The 17,150-nt window shown below is 42.8% G+C and overlaps 1 protein-coding gene across 2 annotated transcripts in view; it reads left to right on the top strand.

Annotated features, from left to right (window-relative positions):
- ADGRA3 (adhesion G protein-coupled receptor A3) overlaps positions 1–16,975 on the top strand; it is a 136,158-nt gene extending 119,183 nt beyond the window's left edge. For both annotated transcript variants that reach the window (XM_047856507.1, XM_047856508.1), the window contains 5 exons: positions 93–217; positions 1,298–1,421; positions 11,063–11,208; positions 15,156–15,251; positions 15,391–16,975. In XM_047856507.1, the coding sequence (XP_047712463.1) occupies positions 93–217; positions 1,298–1,421; positions 11,063–11,208; positions 15,156–15,251; positions 15,391–16,633 (1,734 nt within the window). In that variant the 3' untranslated portion in view covers positions 16,634–16,975. The remainder of the gene's footprint in view (positions 1–92; positions 218–1,297; positions 1,422–11,062; positions 11,209–15,155; positions 15,252–15,390) is intronic.
- Positions 16,976–17,150: the final 175 nt, after the last annotated feature.

A 17,150-nucleotide genomic window follows, 5' to 3' on the forward strand; every position in this document is an offset into this window, starting at 1 on the left:
GTCATAAAGGTCAGAGTGTTTTAGTCTCTGGAGAACATCTCCGTGTGTCCAGAACAGTGCTCCCAGAATGGTCCTTCCTTTTCTCCCCCCAGGATTTGACGGGATCTGAACTCTACACCCAGGCAGCCAGTCTTCTGCACCCCGTGGTTTATACCACCGCTGTCATCCTTCTCTTGAGCCTCTTGGCGGTCATCGTCAGTTACATATACCATCGCAGGTAAGAAGGGGAACTTGGTGAATGGAGGACTGTGACTTGGAGGGTGTTTTTCACCTTGAATGAGGATAAAGCCGAGTTTCAACACCGTGCTATCCTTCCAAAGTAAGAGCAGTTCCTTGAGAACGCATCAAGCCTCCTTCATTTCATGCAGTTTGAGACATAAGTAATTAGTCCATGCGGTGGTAAATTCATCTTTTATAGCATCCAGTCTGTTTGTATCTGGGAAAGAACATGGGAGGGATGTGTTGGAGGCGGGGAGGTGAGGCTTGGGGACAACCGTGGGTGAGGTGAGCCGGAGGCCTCTTACCCGTAGCCGTGTCGTCCAGCTCCAGACTGTGATGGTATGTCTGTTTTATGACTTTTTGCAGGTTGCGATATTCTTTATTTTAAAGATGGCATTTGTAAGAAAAGTTTGTGGCATTTCAGTGTGGGATATGGTTTCTGTTAATTGGAGGCAGAGCTACAGAAAGTTTTATTTTATGGTAGGAACTAGAGGGATTTGCGAAGCAGAAATTCACTTCACAAGAGGTTTTGCCAGAATGTATTTTCCTTTTTAAGCTGGACATATATGGCATTTCTTGACATTTAGTTAAGAAACAAAAGGAGATTTTGATGTTAAAAAAAGAAAGATTTCAGCATTTTGTTATGAAAGGCCAGGAAGAAATGCACTGGGCATTTAGACGCGTTATCCTAGTAGGTCAGAAAAAGTAGAGATTGGCACCTTGCAGAAACCTCTAGGAAGCAAACAAGTAATCCCGCCGTCGGAAGACATCATAACTAACAGAAGCCCAGATATTTCTTATTATGGAGAATTTGTTTAGCCTTTCGTGGGTGCAGTAGTTCCATAAATGACTTGTCTCTTTTGGTCATAAAGTTGAATGTTAAGACACTGTATTGACTTAAATGTCTCAAATCCTGTGTGTGTGTGTGATAGTGTATGTATTCTAAGTAAAATGTTTAAGCATGAAACATTTACATTTGCCCTTTTGTGCTGCTGGAATTGCTAACTTGTGGATGAATATCATAGTATCCTGCTTCACATAGACTAGCCTGAATATTAATGTTTCTTTCTTTTAACAGTCTGATTAGGATCAGTCTCAAGGGCTGGCATATGCTTGTGAACTTGTGCTTTCATATTTTCCTGACCTGTGTGGTCTTTGTGGGAGGAGTGACCCAAACCAGAAATGCCAGTATCTGCCAAGCGGTAAGTCAATGAAAAACTGGAATGGGGAAAAAATACTGGTATTAGAAAGTAATTTCATGTTTTATTAACTGTAAAAGGAAAAAATGCTTCTTCAGGTTGTTTTTTCTTTAACGAAAGTTAAGCCAAGTGTCACTTACCAGGTTTCAGGTTTTGAACTCTTAGTTCACAGTTGAACACATGACTTAGGGAGCTTGTCTCTTTATGCTTGGGAATTCATTGCTACTTGTTATGTCTGTTGTGGTAGCAGACATCTATTAAAAAAATTATAAGACCCTGACTTCAGCTAAGAGAAAAGTGTGTTTTCTGACAGTAGAGTTTTAAAAATTATTTCACCTATTTATGACAAAAATAGGAACTTCAAAAAGATTTAACTGGAAGATATAAAAATCAGTAACTTGTGAGGTGTGGTAAATATGAAAAATTTAAAAATGTTCAACTTTAGGGGCTCCCGGGTGGCTGAGTCAGTCAGGTGTCCGATTTTGGCTCAGGCCATGATCTCGCGGCTCGTGGGTTCGAGCCCCCCATCGGGCTGTGTGCTGGATCATCAGCTCACAGCCCGGAGCCTGCTTCAGATTCAGTCTCTGTCTCTCTCTGCACCACCCCCTCTCTCTCAAAATATAAATAAACATTAAAAAAGCATGTTTAAAAATATGCAACTTGTAACTTCAAATAAGTAAATTATTATATGTAAGCTTAGTACAGTATTCTTGTAGGATAAGTATAAAAAAAAAACCAAAATTATTCAACATATGAATAGACATAAAATTCTCCGTATTTCCTACATTTGCATATTTTTTTCTGTATGCATGATAGCAAGTGGTGCCATATCGTAATTAAGAGTCCAGACTGCCTGGATTTGGATCTCAGGTTTACTGTTTACTGTTTTGATGGACAGTTTATTTAACGTTTGTTTTTTTAAGTTTATTTATTTATTTTGAAAGAGACAGAGCAAAAGCAGGGGAGGGGCAGAGAGAGAAAGGGACAGAGGATCGGAAGTGGGCTCTATCCTGACAGCAGAGAGCCCGATGTGGGGCTTGAACTCACAAATTGTGAGATCATGACCTGAGCCAAAGTTGGACGCTTAACAGACCAAGCCACCCAGGCACCCCTAACTTTGTCTGTTAAGTGCAAAAAACATATAACAAAAAGATACCCCCTCTTCATAAACTTTTAAGTGTCAGTTTAAATATAAGTACAATGTTGTATAGCAGATTTCTACAACTTTTTCACCTTGCATGACTGAAACCTGTTTTAGCATGACTAAAATGCTGCATCTGTTAAACAGCAACTTCCTGCTCCCCTCTCCTCCCAGCTCTGGGCCACCTCTGTTTCACTTTCTGCCTCTTATGAGCTTGACCACTTAGATACCTCATCCAAATGGACTCATGCAGTATTTATCCTTCTGCAACTGACTGGCTCATTTCACTTCGTGTAAAGTCCTTCAGTGAGGTTCATGCATGTTGTAGCATGGGATAGGATTTCCTTCCTTTTTATGGCTGAATAGTATTCCATTGTATGGACGCACCACATTTTCTTTATCCATTTACCAGTTGATGGACATGTAAGTTATTTCCATCTCTTGGCTGTTGTGAATAATGTTACAGTGAACATGGGGGGTGCAGATGTCTCTTTAAGATCCTGTGACTTCAGTGTTTAGCTTTTCTGTGTGTCAGTTTTCTCACCCATAAATTGGGGATAATAATTGAGTTATCAGATTATGTGATTATTTATATACAAAAAATCCTACAGTAATTCACAGATAAATTATTGGAAGTAATGGGAAGGTTTAGCCAAAGGGGAACATACAGGAGTTTGATGCTAGCTTGCAGAAATAGAACTCTGAGAAAACATAATTAATGTGAAGGTGCCATTTATGTGGCATCAGAGAACATCAGGTACCAAGAAATAATAAAAGATGTTTGTGATTTACAGGCAAAATTGTAATAAAGTATTAAAAGAAGACCTAAGTAAATGGAAAGATATACTAGGCTGAAGGAGAGGAAGTTTTAATATCAGAAAAGTGGTGGTTCCTGTGAAATTAATATATACATTAAATAATTTTTCTTTTTACGAAACTCAGTAAGATGGTTTTTAAATCTACATTAAAAGCAAAGGACCGAAGATAAAGAGAGCCAGGACTTTTCTGCACGGGAAGAGTAGACTGCCCTTCTGATCATCAGAGCTTGTGAGGCTCTTGTCATGAACGCCGAGGCATTTGGTGTGGGGAGAAGGACACAGACCAGTGCAAGCAGAAGGGAGACCCCAAGGCAGACCCGTGTGGAACTTTGGTGTGAGACTGAGGCTGCACGCCTCATCAGTTAGGGAAAGAGAGACCTCTCTGCAGTAAAATAAAGAGGAGCTGGTGGAAAAACATTACAGTTGTGCCTTAGAAAAAAAAATGTCAATTCTGGGTGGATTAAAAACTAACATGGCCAAGCCAAAATGCTAAAATTCATAGTGGGAAATATCACCATTCTTGGGATAAGGGATTTCTTAATTATGACACTAAAAGGCATTGACTAGAAGAGAGATAATTGTAACTGAATTAAAAATAAGAGCTTTTGTCAATTAAGATTCCTTAATGAAAGTGGAAGGACAAGCTAACAAATTGGAAGACGCTGTTCCTTTTTTTGTTTGTTTGTTCTTTTTATTTATTTATTTTTTACTCTCAATTCGGTTAACATACAGTCTAGTCTTGACCTCAGGAGTAGATTCCCGTGATTCATCACTTACATACAATACCCAGTGCTCATCCCAACAAGTGCTTTCTTTAATGCCCATCACCCATTTTCCCCTCTCCCCTGGCGTCCACCCCCCCCCCCCATCAACCCTCAGTTTGTTCTATTTAAGAGTCTCTTATGGTCTGCCTCCCTCTCTGTTTATATCTTATTTTTCCCATTTTCCCCTCTCCCCTGGCCTCCACCCCCCCCCCCATCAACCCTCAGTTTGTTCTATTTAAGAGTCTCTTATGGTTTGCCTCCCTCTCTGTTTTTATCTTATTTTTCCCTCCCTTCATCTATGATCATCTGGTGAGTTTCTCAAATTCCAGATGAGTGAAATCCTAGGAGACCTGGAAGACATTCTTCTTAATACATACCACCGAAAGGACATTAGGATAAAAAATACATTAAAAACTGTAATCAATGAGAATGTCCCAACTGACCCAGTAGAAAAAGTGGTGAGAGTGGACAGGCTTTTCATAGAGGAGAATGTATACACTGAGGGAGTCCATATACACGGGAAGAGGTACTCAGCAGCATGGGTGGTCATGGCGATGCAAATTAAGACAATGTGGTAATATTTATGCCTTTTCCATCAGCAGAAATCAAGCCTGACACTGCCGGGTCATGAAGAACATGTGGGTCCACATGTTTTATACATAGTGGGTGGGAATGTAAGTGGATGATTTGGGGAGGCTTTGCCATCTGAAGTTAAACATGCACACACCTTGAGACCCAGCAGCCCCACTCCTGGAATCAGAGAGTGAGCTTGCCCGTAGGCAACAGGCGCACGTGCGTGTGTGTACGTACATGTGTAGGAGTATACGCATGCACATGAATATTCATAGCAGCACTGCGCACAATAGAAAAAGCCTGGGCGCAACCCAAATGCCCATCGGTGAGAGAGCGGATGAATAAACTGTGATATCATGCAGCAGTCAGAACTAATGAATTACAACAATGTGTAACAATATGGGTAAGTCTTAGGAACATACGTGAAAAAATTAAGTCCCATAAATTACATCCACCCCGCCGTCTTTTTTTGTAAAGAAAAAAGTAATATGGGAACAGCTCGCTTTTAATGGAAATGTGTAGATGTGGTAAAGCTGAGGAAGGAAGGCAAAGAGATGGTAAACATAAGGTATAGGGTGGTTACCTGGGGTGAAGGGGATTATATTATTTGATACAGGTTTTGATCAAGGTCTCACCTTTTGATCAAGATTCCTAGATGCTTGCAAACAGTAACTAATTAAATAAAAGCAGGCCATGCTTGGTCTCGTCATTAGAATGTGTCTTGAACCTAAGGCTGGCAATTAATCTAGTATTGTAGAGCTGACCTCTAACTGACAATAGGAGTGTGTATAAGAATCATGGAGAGGATTAAGGAACTCAGGAATACCTGGTATACAGAAGGTGCTCGTAGATAGTAGCTATTATTACTGCTGTCACTAGTGACAAAATCACCTCTCAGCTGTGCAGAATGTTTCTGTTGTAGGCCATTAGTATACATTGGGAAACAAACCCGATTGGAGCTTACGACAGGTCAGATAATGGGACTTGGGTCAACTGAATCCATGCACAGAAGATAGTCTCCTGTTTTCTCAGTCCTTCCCCGCTTCTGATTTCTCTTCATCTTGTTTGGGGGCCTCAGTTTTACTGTTACTGTTTGAGAGATACCGTCCCTCCCCTCCCCTCATTATCATACGGTACTTATTACATTTCCATGATGCCTCCGAAACTTTGCAGTTGACTGGTGTTTACCTGTTTACTGACTCTGGATTCGATGCTCTGCAGGGGCAGGAATCCCCTGGATTTGATTCACCCGTGTTTATCCAGGGATCAGCCCAGGACCTGACCCAGAGTAGGTGATACTAGATGCTTAGCAAGTACTTACTGGGTGAACGAACAGAAAAAGGCCTTTGTTTACAAATAGTAGAAAACATTCAACCCTGGGGCCATCCTGAGCACGGGCTGTTAGGAGCGTGCCCAGCACACGGTGGTAGTGGTGGTCTCACTTTTGTCTAAAAATATTCATTGTTTTCACAAAGCAGACACATTTATTTCTCTGAGGAGATGAATAGAAAGAGGCCTTTGTGAAGATGACTGCCTTTCGTTGCCCTGAATGACATTTTATACCATTTCTAGAAAGAAAAGGAGACGAATTTGCATGGAGTATCCGGGGCCTCTACACTGAAGGTCCATTACGTAATTATTTATTTTTTAAAAAGGGAAAGGCAGGTCTTTAGATGTTTTCGTATGTCGTGTTCTTCTGTTTTTACAACGTTCTCCCCTTCTTCTATGAAAGACATTCTTGCTGCTTCTGACTCAGACATGCCTGGTTTTGCTTTGCTGTTGCTATAGTTCAGTTAGGAGCCAGCTGAGCAGGGGGGTTGGTAGAAGGCGTGCAGGACTGGCCTGGGGTTCTGGACACTAGTAGGTAGGTTCAAATTTGATGTCTGCCAGAGTGACTAGTATGACTACCCGCTTAACCTGATAGGGACTTAATGCTTCTTCTGTACAATAATGGGTTGGGCTAATTAACTTAAATGATCATCAAGGTTCCTCCAGCGGAAACCCTAAGGTTCTAAAACGGAACCCTAAGGTGTACGTATCTTACATGCAGTTTGATATGTGTACCCGATCAATGTACTTTTATGTTTCTTATCTCCCTTTTTTTTTTTTTTTTTTTTTTTTTTTTTTTTTTAAATTTTTTTTTCAACGTTTATTTATTTTTGGGACAGAGAGATACAGAGCATGAACGGGCGAGGGGCAGAGAGAGAGGGAGACACAGAATCGGAAACAGGCTCCAGGCTCTGAGCCATCAGCCCAGAGCCCGACGCGGGGCTCGAACTCACGGACCATGAGATCGTGACCTGGCTGAAGTCGGACGCTTAACCGACTGCGCCACCCAGGCGCCCCTCTTATCTCCCTTTTTAGTGCTCATGTATTTTATGAGCGGCAAGAACAGGTTCTAATATAGGTTCCACCCCACAGTGATTGGTTGAGGTTATTCAGGGTGCCACTAGGCACCAGCCAGGTCCTTTCCACTCTGTTCCAGGTGGTACCGTGGGTACATTCTACAGCCTTTTACTCTCTTTGGCAGAAGGAGTCGAAGGAGAATAAGAAGCTGAGTGACAGAGGAGCCAGGGCTGTTGACTGCCAGTTGGAAAGGTTCTGGGTTCTGGGTCATGATGCACTGCTGGATAATTGTTTGATAATTAATCTTCTGTCCTTGGTTTCCCTGGTTTTCCTTAGAAAAGATTTGGCTGGATGTTACCTAAGTCCCCTTGTTCCTCTACCATTCCATCCATGATTTAATCTATTAAGCACAGTGCTGGCTGACCTTCTCTGGTGTCCTTTTGTATCTCTTATCTAGAGTTCTTCTGCAATGACACGTGAAATGCATTGGGGAAATTTAATCAGTGAATATTAAGAGAGTCGACTTGCCAACTACTGCAAATGTGTTATCTTAACTTTCATGTTAACCCTGGGAGGTACTTCTTACTCGTCTATTTTATCAATACAGAAATTGAGTCGTAGGGATTTGAAACAGCTTGCCCCAAATCAAGGGCTGTTAGGTGGCAGAGGTGTGATTCAGATGCCAGTCTCTCTGACTCTGGTGGCCCTCCCCCCTCACCACTGTGCTTTACTGTTCAGTGAAGACACACAGCACAATAGAAGGGGCATGGGATTTGGAAGCCAACAGGTGTGGTTGGGACATTAGGAGGATAAATGGAAGCACGTACAAATTGTCTAAATACGTTTTTTGGCATATAGCAGGCATTCAGTAGTGGAAACTATTATTATTTCGTATGTATTCATACATTATTATAAATATTAAAGATAATTTTTTTGCACACTTGCTGTACATGCTGTGATATCTTAGGTTTATTGGTGGTTAAAAATATGGTTGCTATAATGTTTGGTCTCTAGTTTGTGAGTGTGGTTAGGTAGCCTATATATAAAGTGCAACTCTTTTCTTTCTTTTTAAGTTTTTGTTTTTTTATTTATTTTGAGAGAGGAAAAGAGAGAGGATCCCAAGCAGGCTCTGCAGTGTCAGCACAGAGCCTGACACGGGGCTTGAACTCACAAACTGTGAGATCATGACCTAGCTGAAATCAGGAGTCGGACACTTAACCGACTGAGCCACACAGGTTCCCCTAAAGGGCAACTCTTTAGGATGATTATTTTATATCCATTTTACAGCTTTGGAAATTGATATCCTGAGATCAGGTGACCTCACTAATCATTTGCGTGCCCTATAAATTAGATTACTTATTCCCAAACTTTACAGACTTTCCCCTTGTATTTCTAATTTTTTTTAATGCTTATTTAGTTTTGAGAGAGAGAGAGAGTGAGCTCGGGGAGGGCAGAGAGAGAGCGAGACAGAATCTGAAGCAGGCTCCAGGGTCTGAGCTGTTAGCACAGAGCCAGACATGGGGCTCGAACTCATGAACCACAAGATCATGATCTGAGCCGAAGTTGGACATTCAAGCAACTAAGCAAGCCAGGTGCCCCTCCACATGCATTTCTAACGCATGTGGAAGAAATTTGACAGTGAGATTGTATTTCAAGGGTCTGATAGAGAGTACAGTAGGAAGTACCCCATTCCAAAAGCTAGGAATACCCTCTCTGCCAGTTCTCAGTCTCTCCTTTATTCCAGTTCTTGTGGAATATCAGGAGATTTGCTTCCATGATGGTTACTAGGAAACATCAGGCTCCTAAAATTCTGCTATTGGTAACATTTGACTGAAGGCTTCCGTAATTTCAAGCATGAGTACTTCTGGAAATTTTGAAATGCCGTAGAAAACACTTCAAAATCTAAAGGTTGAGTCTTCCCTCTTGGATCTAAAACAAGAAAATGCTCCATCCTACACTTCCTATGTTGAAAACATTTTTACTCCCATTTTTTAAACTTACTTCACAGCTCAGTCTCATTCTTCTGACCTCAGCATCACTCGTAAAGCCTACCATTGTGATTTGTCTTGAATGTTTTGGCGTCTGTGTACCAAATTCATTTACACTATTTTTACTTCTAGTATTTGGTGCGACTCCAGATAGCTTAAGGTTTATTTTCTGCTTTTTGTTCCACTTTCCTCTGTAAATTTTGCTTTTACAGTACAGTCAGTAAAACTAATGGAAGCCAAGGAGCCACTCTTCTCCTTACAAAGAAAATCAATCTGAGTTTTCTCATTTGGCCAAGCTGGATCCAGCCTGCCGGCCTGTCCCAAGTCAGTGTAAGGTTCAGGCTGGACAGTGACTACCCTGGTTTTTGTCCTGCACATTAAGACTTGGGTTTTCATTTACCAGATTTTGGCGCTCACTGGTTCTCATTAAAATTTCTGGGCAACAATCTAAATGCATGTATTATTGACGCAGGTTTGGTGATGGCAGTCAGATCGATTCTCTTGAGATCGGAGAGCCATCTTTTTAGAATGAAAAAATTTTTCTTGAAGATTTTCATTAATAGGATGTTACCTGTGATAATTGTTTAAAAAGGAAACATTAAAATATGGTAGTTAGACAAGAAAGCTGAATTATGTCCTTGATGCCCCAGTGACACACTTATTTTTCTTAAAATGGATTTTAAGCCTGTCTTAGCCCCAGTACATAGCCTCACCTAGAATTTGATCTTCAACTAGAGTTGCTTCACCCTCAAGTCACATGGTAAACATACCCTCCATCACCCCTCTGAGGGAAGAAACTTAATTAGTGTGACCATTACATGTGCTACAGTTACCTGCTCTTAAATGGGTACCTATTGTGTCTTAAATATTGAAACCATATAGTCCCCACAAAATTGCTAGAGATGGTTATTGATAATCTTCCCACTCTTCAAATGAGGAAAATTAATTTAGAGAGGTGACATTATTTACTTAAAAGCACACTCTTAATAGTCATAATTAAAATACAGATACCATTTTTCTTGATTACTTACCATATGCCAGGCAATGTGCAAAATGCTTTACGTAGGCTCTCTTAGTTAGTCTCCCACTACTTTCATATCTCTGTCCGTTTACCAACGAAGAAACCAATGTTTGAGATGTTATGTGACTCTGCTAAGGTATCATAGCAGGTAAGGGGTGGCTCCTGGTTTTAAAACCAGGCAGAAGTGGGGCGCCTGGGTGGCGCAGTCGGTTAAGCGTCCGACTTCAGCCAGGTCACGATCTCGCGGTCCGTGAGTTCGAGCCCCGCGTCAGGCTCTGGGCTGATGGCTCAGAGCCTGGCGCCTGTTTCCGATTCTGTGTCTCCCTCTCTCTCTGCCCCTCCCCCGTTCATGCTCTGTCTCTCTCTGTCCCAAAAATAAATAAATGTTGAAAAAAAAAAAATTAAAAAAAAAAAAAAAAACCAGGCAGAAGTTGTTGATTCTAGACCTCACCCTCTTAACCACCAGTGTATTACCTTGCTGTCTTACTGTCACCGTATATAGTAAATACTTCTGAATTAGAACAACTCCGTTCTGTCACACTAAAGCTTATTCTCTGTGTTTTGTGGCTTTCAATCTCTGGTTACCCTTGCCTTCTACATTCTTCCTTAAAACGGGCCTTCGAAACTGAACTCTAATTTATGACATTGCATCCCTGACACACACACCTTTGGTTTAAAGATACTGAAAAGCCAATTCTGTGGTGTATGAAGGGTTTTCTTGGGTATAAATTGTACGTAGTGTGTGAGCCTCCGAGATCCAAGTGTTGGTTTGTCTGTTAGGGGACATAACCCTCTGTCACATGTCTGTTAGGGTCCCCTGTTTGATTCGTGGGTAGAGGAACTGATCTTTAGAAGATACTGTCATACTGGTTTTGAATCATATTTTTGGAAGTTACTTACCAGTTATTTTTGGTACACCTTGGTGGCAGCTACTACTGGGGAATTTTTTTTTTTTCCTTTTAGCTTACATATAGTCTTCAATTTTCTTTCTAGATTGGAATAATTCTTCATTATTCCACTCTTGCTACAGTACTATGGGTGGGAGTGACGGCTCGAAATATCTACAAACAAGTCACTAGAAAGGCTAAAAGATGCCAGGATCCTGATGAACTACCACCCCCACCAAGACCAATGCTCAGGTATTTGGTATCTTTGTTCACTGTTTTGTAGTAAATGTTCATGAAACATCAGTTTAGCTGAAGCTTCATCATAACAAAACAATTCTGAGTAAGTTTTGGGGAGTACCTAATGGACTTGGAAGCCGGGCTTCCTGGGTTTGGGCACTGGCTGCACAGCTGTCCAGCTGGAAGCCCTTCGTGAGGTTGTACCCTCTCCGTGCCTTCCTCTCTCATCTACAAAGTGGAATAAATAAGTGCCGTAATGTGTGAAGTGCATCTAATTGGCTCTAAGAAAATGTTAACAGTTTTTATCTCCTTGAGGCCATGTCAGAGATTTTTAACCTACTTAAGTGTGTTTCAATTTAATGATTCCCTACAAAGGACAACATAGTTTTGGAGTTACACCTTTCTTCACAATTATAAGAAGAAAATAATGGATTATCGTGCTGGATGAGTAAAAATTGACCAATGGTGATTGAGTTTACTGAATGCTGGCTGTGTACTTGGCACGGGACCAGAGACTTAAGCTGTCCTGCCTTTGAGGGGTTTACAGTCTGTGTGAGGAGACCGTAAAGAACCAGCTGCAGGCTGTGTAAGGACATTACACAGTGGAGATATGGTCTTTTGAAAGTGCAAACAAAGGCACCATTAATTTGGGGGGATGGTGTTAGGAAGTATTGACCATTAGTGATGATCCTTCATTAGGGATTAGAGCAAAGGGGAGAGGGGACACTCCAGATACAGGATTATGTGGTGAGTGAGCTGAGGAAATTTCAAGAAATGCAGTTTGGCAGGAACCTACAGTATGTGGTGGAGAGTTGCCAGAATTCCGAGTGAAAGTTCCGTTTCAGGCCTTTGGAAGCCATGTTAAAATGTGGGCAGCCATTGAAGACTTACCTAAGGGAGTGGCCTGACTAGTTATCTTTTTAGAAGGACAGCTTTGCATTAATATAGAGTAAAAATTGGAGAGCCTGAGAGTAAGGAATTCTGCTGAGGTCATTAGGGTGGTCCCCATGAGGACTGAAACCAGAACAGCATCATGGAGAAGAGAGAGTGTGTGTGTTGAAGACAGTTGAGGCAACTTCTCTAGGGTTGATGGCCAACTGGATTTAAAATGTGTGGGAGGGAGAGAATTCCAAGATGGTTACAAATTGCTCTAGTTTAGTTTGGCACATGGTGCTTCTGTCAACTGAGAAAATAATATAGGAAATGTAGAATGGGGGCGGGGCAGGTAAGCACGGGGAGGCAGGCTCACTAGTACTTTTTGTGAGAAGTGTACATTTTTGAAAACCTGGTACTCAGTAGGGAAGACGTGCTAGGCATTTTACAGACAGGACAGGAGACATTTTCCATGTGTGGTGATTGAAGAGAAGGATAATGAACCAAATCCCCCAGAGAGAAGTTGATTAAAAAATGGTCCTGGGGCCATGTTGATTTTTTTTTTTTAATTTTTTTTTTAATTTTTTTTTTCAAACATTTATTTTTTGGGACAGAGAGAGACAGAGCATGAACGGGCGAGGGGCAGAGAGAGAGGGAGACACAGAATCGGAAACAGGCTCCAGGCTCTGAGCCATCAGCCCAGAGCCCGACGCGGGGCTCGAACTCCCGGACCGCGAGATCGTGACCTGGCTGAAGTCGGACGCTTAACCGACTGCGCCACCCAGGCGCCCCTTAACCTTTATTTATTTTTGGGAGAGAGACAGAGTGTGAGCAGGGGAGGAGCAGAGAGAGAGGGAGGCACAGAATCGGAAGCAGGTTCCAGGCTGTGAGCTGTCAGCACAGAGCCTTATGTGGGGCTCGAACTCACAGACCATGAGATCATGACCTGAGTTAAAGTCAGATGCTCAACCGACTGAGCCACCCAGGCGCCCCAAGGGCCATGTTGATATTTAATAAATGGGCCATAGCAAGTAAAGGGAAGAACTGAAAGAGAATGCCTGAGAACATAAAAGATTCAGGGAGTGAATGGTTCCCTGGACGATTAAGGGACAAACAGGAGTGCTTGACCAGAGTCAGGTTACAGGATGCGAGTTGGCACCTCTGTCACTTGGGTTAAAATACATTTTTTTTTCAATGTTTATTTATTTTTGGGACAGAGAGAGACAGAGCATGAACAGGGGAGGGGCAGAGAGAGAGGGAGACACAGAATCGGAAACAGGCTCCAGGCTCTGAGCCATCAGCCCAGAGCCTGACGCGGGGCTCGAGCTCCCGGACCACGAGATCGTGACCTGGCTGAAGTCGGACGCTTAACCGACTGTGCCACCCAGGCGCCCCTCTGTCACTTGGGTTAAAAGAGCTTGAGAGATGGTGTTTGATTAAGAGATTTAGGGATCCCATCCTTCAGAGCTATTCCTTCCTATTGTTAGGTTCTGGGAAAATAAATAATAACCCCAAGCGTTAAGTAAAAGTTTTGAATACAGTAAAACCTTGGTTTGCGAGCATAATTCGTTATGGAAGCATGCTTGTAATCCAAAGCATTTGTATATCAAAGTGAATTTCCCCATAAGAAATAATGGAAACTCAGATGATTTGTTCCACAACCCAAAAATAGTCATATAAAAGTGATTACATTACTGCAATATAATCCAAAATAATAAAATACAAAATATAAAGAAAAATAAAATAACCTGAACTTTCGTGACTGGTGTGAGGGAGACCAGCCAGAGGAGGGTTATTGTGTCAGACGACTTTCACTATCAGTAACGGGTGATGACTACAGTACAGTATTAATAAACTTTTGTCATGTACTGTATTTAATGTAACTGGCAATAAGGCAGCAGAGGAAGTGGTCTATATCTGCAAGCAGCCTGACTTAGAATGAAGCAAAGTATTCCTAAGTTTACTCTTGTATGGAAAAGCAAAGGCCTGTCCGTAAGTGCTTTGAAATGACAAAAAAATACACTGGGCCTGTTGTGGGTACTTTCTGATGTTCTGCAAAATCACTGATCTCTGCCAAACACAGCAGCCTGAGACCGAGCATCTGAGCATGGGAGATGATCACCCACAATCCCCCAGCAAGAGAGAGAGAACCATTGGCTCATTTGTGATCATGTGACATTCGGCATCACAAGACTACTCGTATTGCAAGACATCACTCGTTTATCAATTTAAAATTTATTAGAAATGTTTACTCGTCTTGTGGAACACTCACAGAGCAGGTTACTCACAATCCAAGGCTTTACTGCACTGCCTTTATCCAGCCAGCTCAGGAATGGGGCTGTGTCTCTAGAATTGGCAGATGCAGAGTTAAGATTCTGACTGTACCCAGCAGGATGCGGCCAGGGCACAAAGTTCCTATTTTCTCTAATCAGGGAGCTCAAAGAAGCTCTGGTCAAGAAAAGAAGTTTCTCTTGGTAGGACTCACCACCACTCTGTCTCCCTCAGTTCCTACTGCACGATCCTTTTTCTTGCTGTCCCCAGTGAGTCCATGGGAAGGAGGTCAGGAAGGGCCTGGGCACTGTGTGAGGCTGAGATGGGGCACCTTCCTTGCCTCAGTGACTAGGGATAAGCATACACAGCAGTGAGGTGGCCTGCAACACGCAGGCATAGGCAGACATTAATCAGTAGTTAATATTATTACATATTTTGTGTGAACTGTATGGCACAGTGAGACCTTAAAGTCCATTTTGTAATGGACTAACTTACTGGTTTGCCTGCTGAATTCCCCTGGAAAGATTGAAGCCCTACCTGCAGTATCTCTTCCTGTCCACAGGGTGGCAGAAGCTGATCAGCTTTCCTCAAGTGGAAACGTGGTAGCCTACTCTAAAAAAGCTATCCAAACAAAAATTCAAAATTTTTTAAAAAGTTATTGTTAAAGCAGCCTCCAAAAGTTAACCTCCAGTTTATTATTGGGATAGGAATAATAATTAATCATTGAGGAAGGACTATTGCAGTACCGAGATACTGGGATGTGTGCACCTTAATCAATGGGAATGATGAGCTGACATTCACGTTGTCCCTCCTTCCAGATTCTACCTGATCGGCGGTGGCATACCCATCATAGTTTGTGGTATAACAGCGGCCGCGAACATCAAGAATTACGGCAGTCGGCCACATGCACCCTAGTGAGTGTTTTGTGTTCTCTGCGTACCTGACCCCAGTTGCTTCTCTTTTAATGCTTTCCCAGGCCCTGACTCTGTTGCAGTTCCTGGAACAGTTGGTTGCCATGCAGCATCTGAACTGGTTTCCCATTTTCTTTCCTAGTTGCTGGATGGCGTGGGAACCCTCCTTGGGAGCCTTCTACGGGCCTGCCAGCTTCATCACGTTTGTGAACTGTATGTACTTCCTGAGCATATTTATTCAGTTGAAAAGACACCCTGAGCGCAAATATGAGCTGAAGGAGCCCACGGAGGAGCAGCAGAGGCTGGCAGCCAATGAAAATGGCGAAGTCAACCATCAGGATTCCCTGTCTCTGTCTCTGATTTCGACGTCAGCGTTGGAAAATGAGCACACTTTTCATTCTCAACTTTTGGGAGCCAGTCTTACCTTGCTCTTATATGTCGCCCTATGGATGTTTGGGGCCTTGGCTGTTTCCTTGTATTACCCTTTGGACTTGGTGTTCAGCTTCTTTTTTGGAGCCACGTGTTTGAGTCTCAGCGCATTCATCGTGGTTCACCACTGCGTCAATAGGGAGGATGTTAGACTTGCGTGGATCATGACCTGCTGCCCCGGCCGGAGCTCATACTCCGTGCAGGTTAATGTACAGCCCCCCAGCTCCAGTGGCGCGAACGGAGAGGCGCCTAAGTGCACCAACAGTAGTGCAGAATCTTCATGCACAAACAAGAGTACATCGAGCTTCAAAAATTCCTCCCAGGGCTGCAAGTTAACCAACTTGCAGGCTGCGGCGGCTCAGTGCCATACCAATTCCCTGCCTTTGAACTCCACACCTCAGCTTGATAATAGTCTGACGGAACATTCAATGGACAATGATATCAAAATGCATGTGGCACCTTTAGAAGTTCAGTGTCGAACAAATGTGCACCCAAGCCGCCATCATAAAAACAGAAGTAAAGGACACCGGGCAAGCAGACTCACCGTCCTAAGAGAGTATGCCTATGACGTCCCAACCAGCGTGGAAGGCAGCGTGCAGAACGGCTTACCTAAAAGCCGGCCGGGCAACAATGAAGGACACTCGAGGAGTCGAAGGGCTTATTTAGCCCACAGAGAGAGACAGTACAACCCGCCCCAACCCGATAGCAGCGACGGCTGTAGCACGCTTCCCAAGAGCAGCAGAAATTTTGAAAAGCCTATTTCAAATAGTAGTAAAAAAGATGCCTTAAGGAAGCCAATTGTAGTTGAGCTTGAAAGTCAGCAGAAGTCTTATGGACTCAACTTGGCCATCCAGAATGGACCAATCAAAAGCAGTGGGCAGGAGGGCCCCTTGCTGGGTACAGATAGCACCGGCAACGTCAGGACTGGGCTATGGAAACACGAGACTACTGTGTAGGGTAGCGGCGGTGGGCTTCCTGGGCACAAATCCCTACAGACCGTGTTGTCCACATTCCTTGAAGCCAGGACTATGTAAAAACAGACTGTTTGCAGCCACCTTAGGGATTCAAAACAATTTTGAATAAACTTTGAAGTTTGGGGTCTTATGTTATATCCCCCGATTGTTGCTTTTTTTATGAATTAAAAAGAAAAACCCTCTAAAGCATCGTTTTCATTGTCAAAGCACCAGCAGGACTTTGAGCATCTGAAATGTAATTTCTTGGAATCTGTGTATCTACTTAACATTTCAGGCTTGTATTTAATATAATAAATAGGTGTTTGTCATTGTTTCAGTCTCACATTTTTTGTTTTACTGTTTGTTTTTGAGAGAGAGAGAGAGAGAGAGAGCACGTGTGCGCACAAGTGGGGGAGGGGCAGAAAGGGAGGGAGACACAGAATCCGAAGCAGGCTCCAGGCTCTGAGCAGTCAGCACAGAGCCCGACTTGGGCTCAAACTCCTAGACCGTGAGATCATGA

This window comes from Prionailurus viverrinus, chromosome B1, assembly GCF_022837055.1.
Source record: "Prionailurus viverrinus isolate Anna chromosome B1, UM_Priviv_1.0, whole genome shotgun sequence".
Classification (NCBI taxonomy): Eukaryota; Metazoa; Chordata; class Mammalia; order Carnivora; family Felidae; genus Prionailurus; species Prionailurus viverrinus.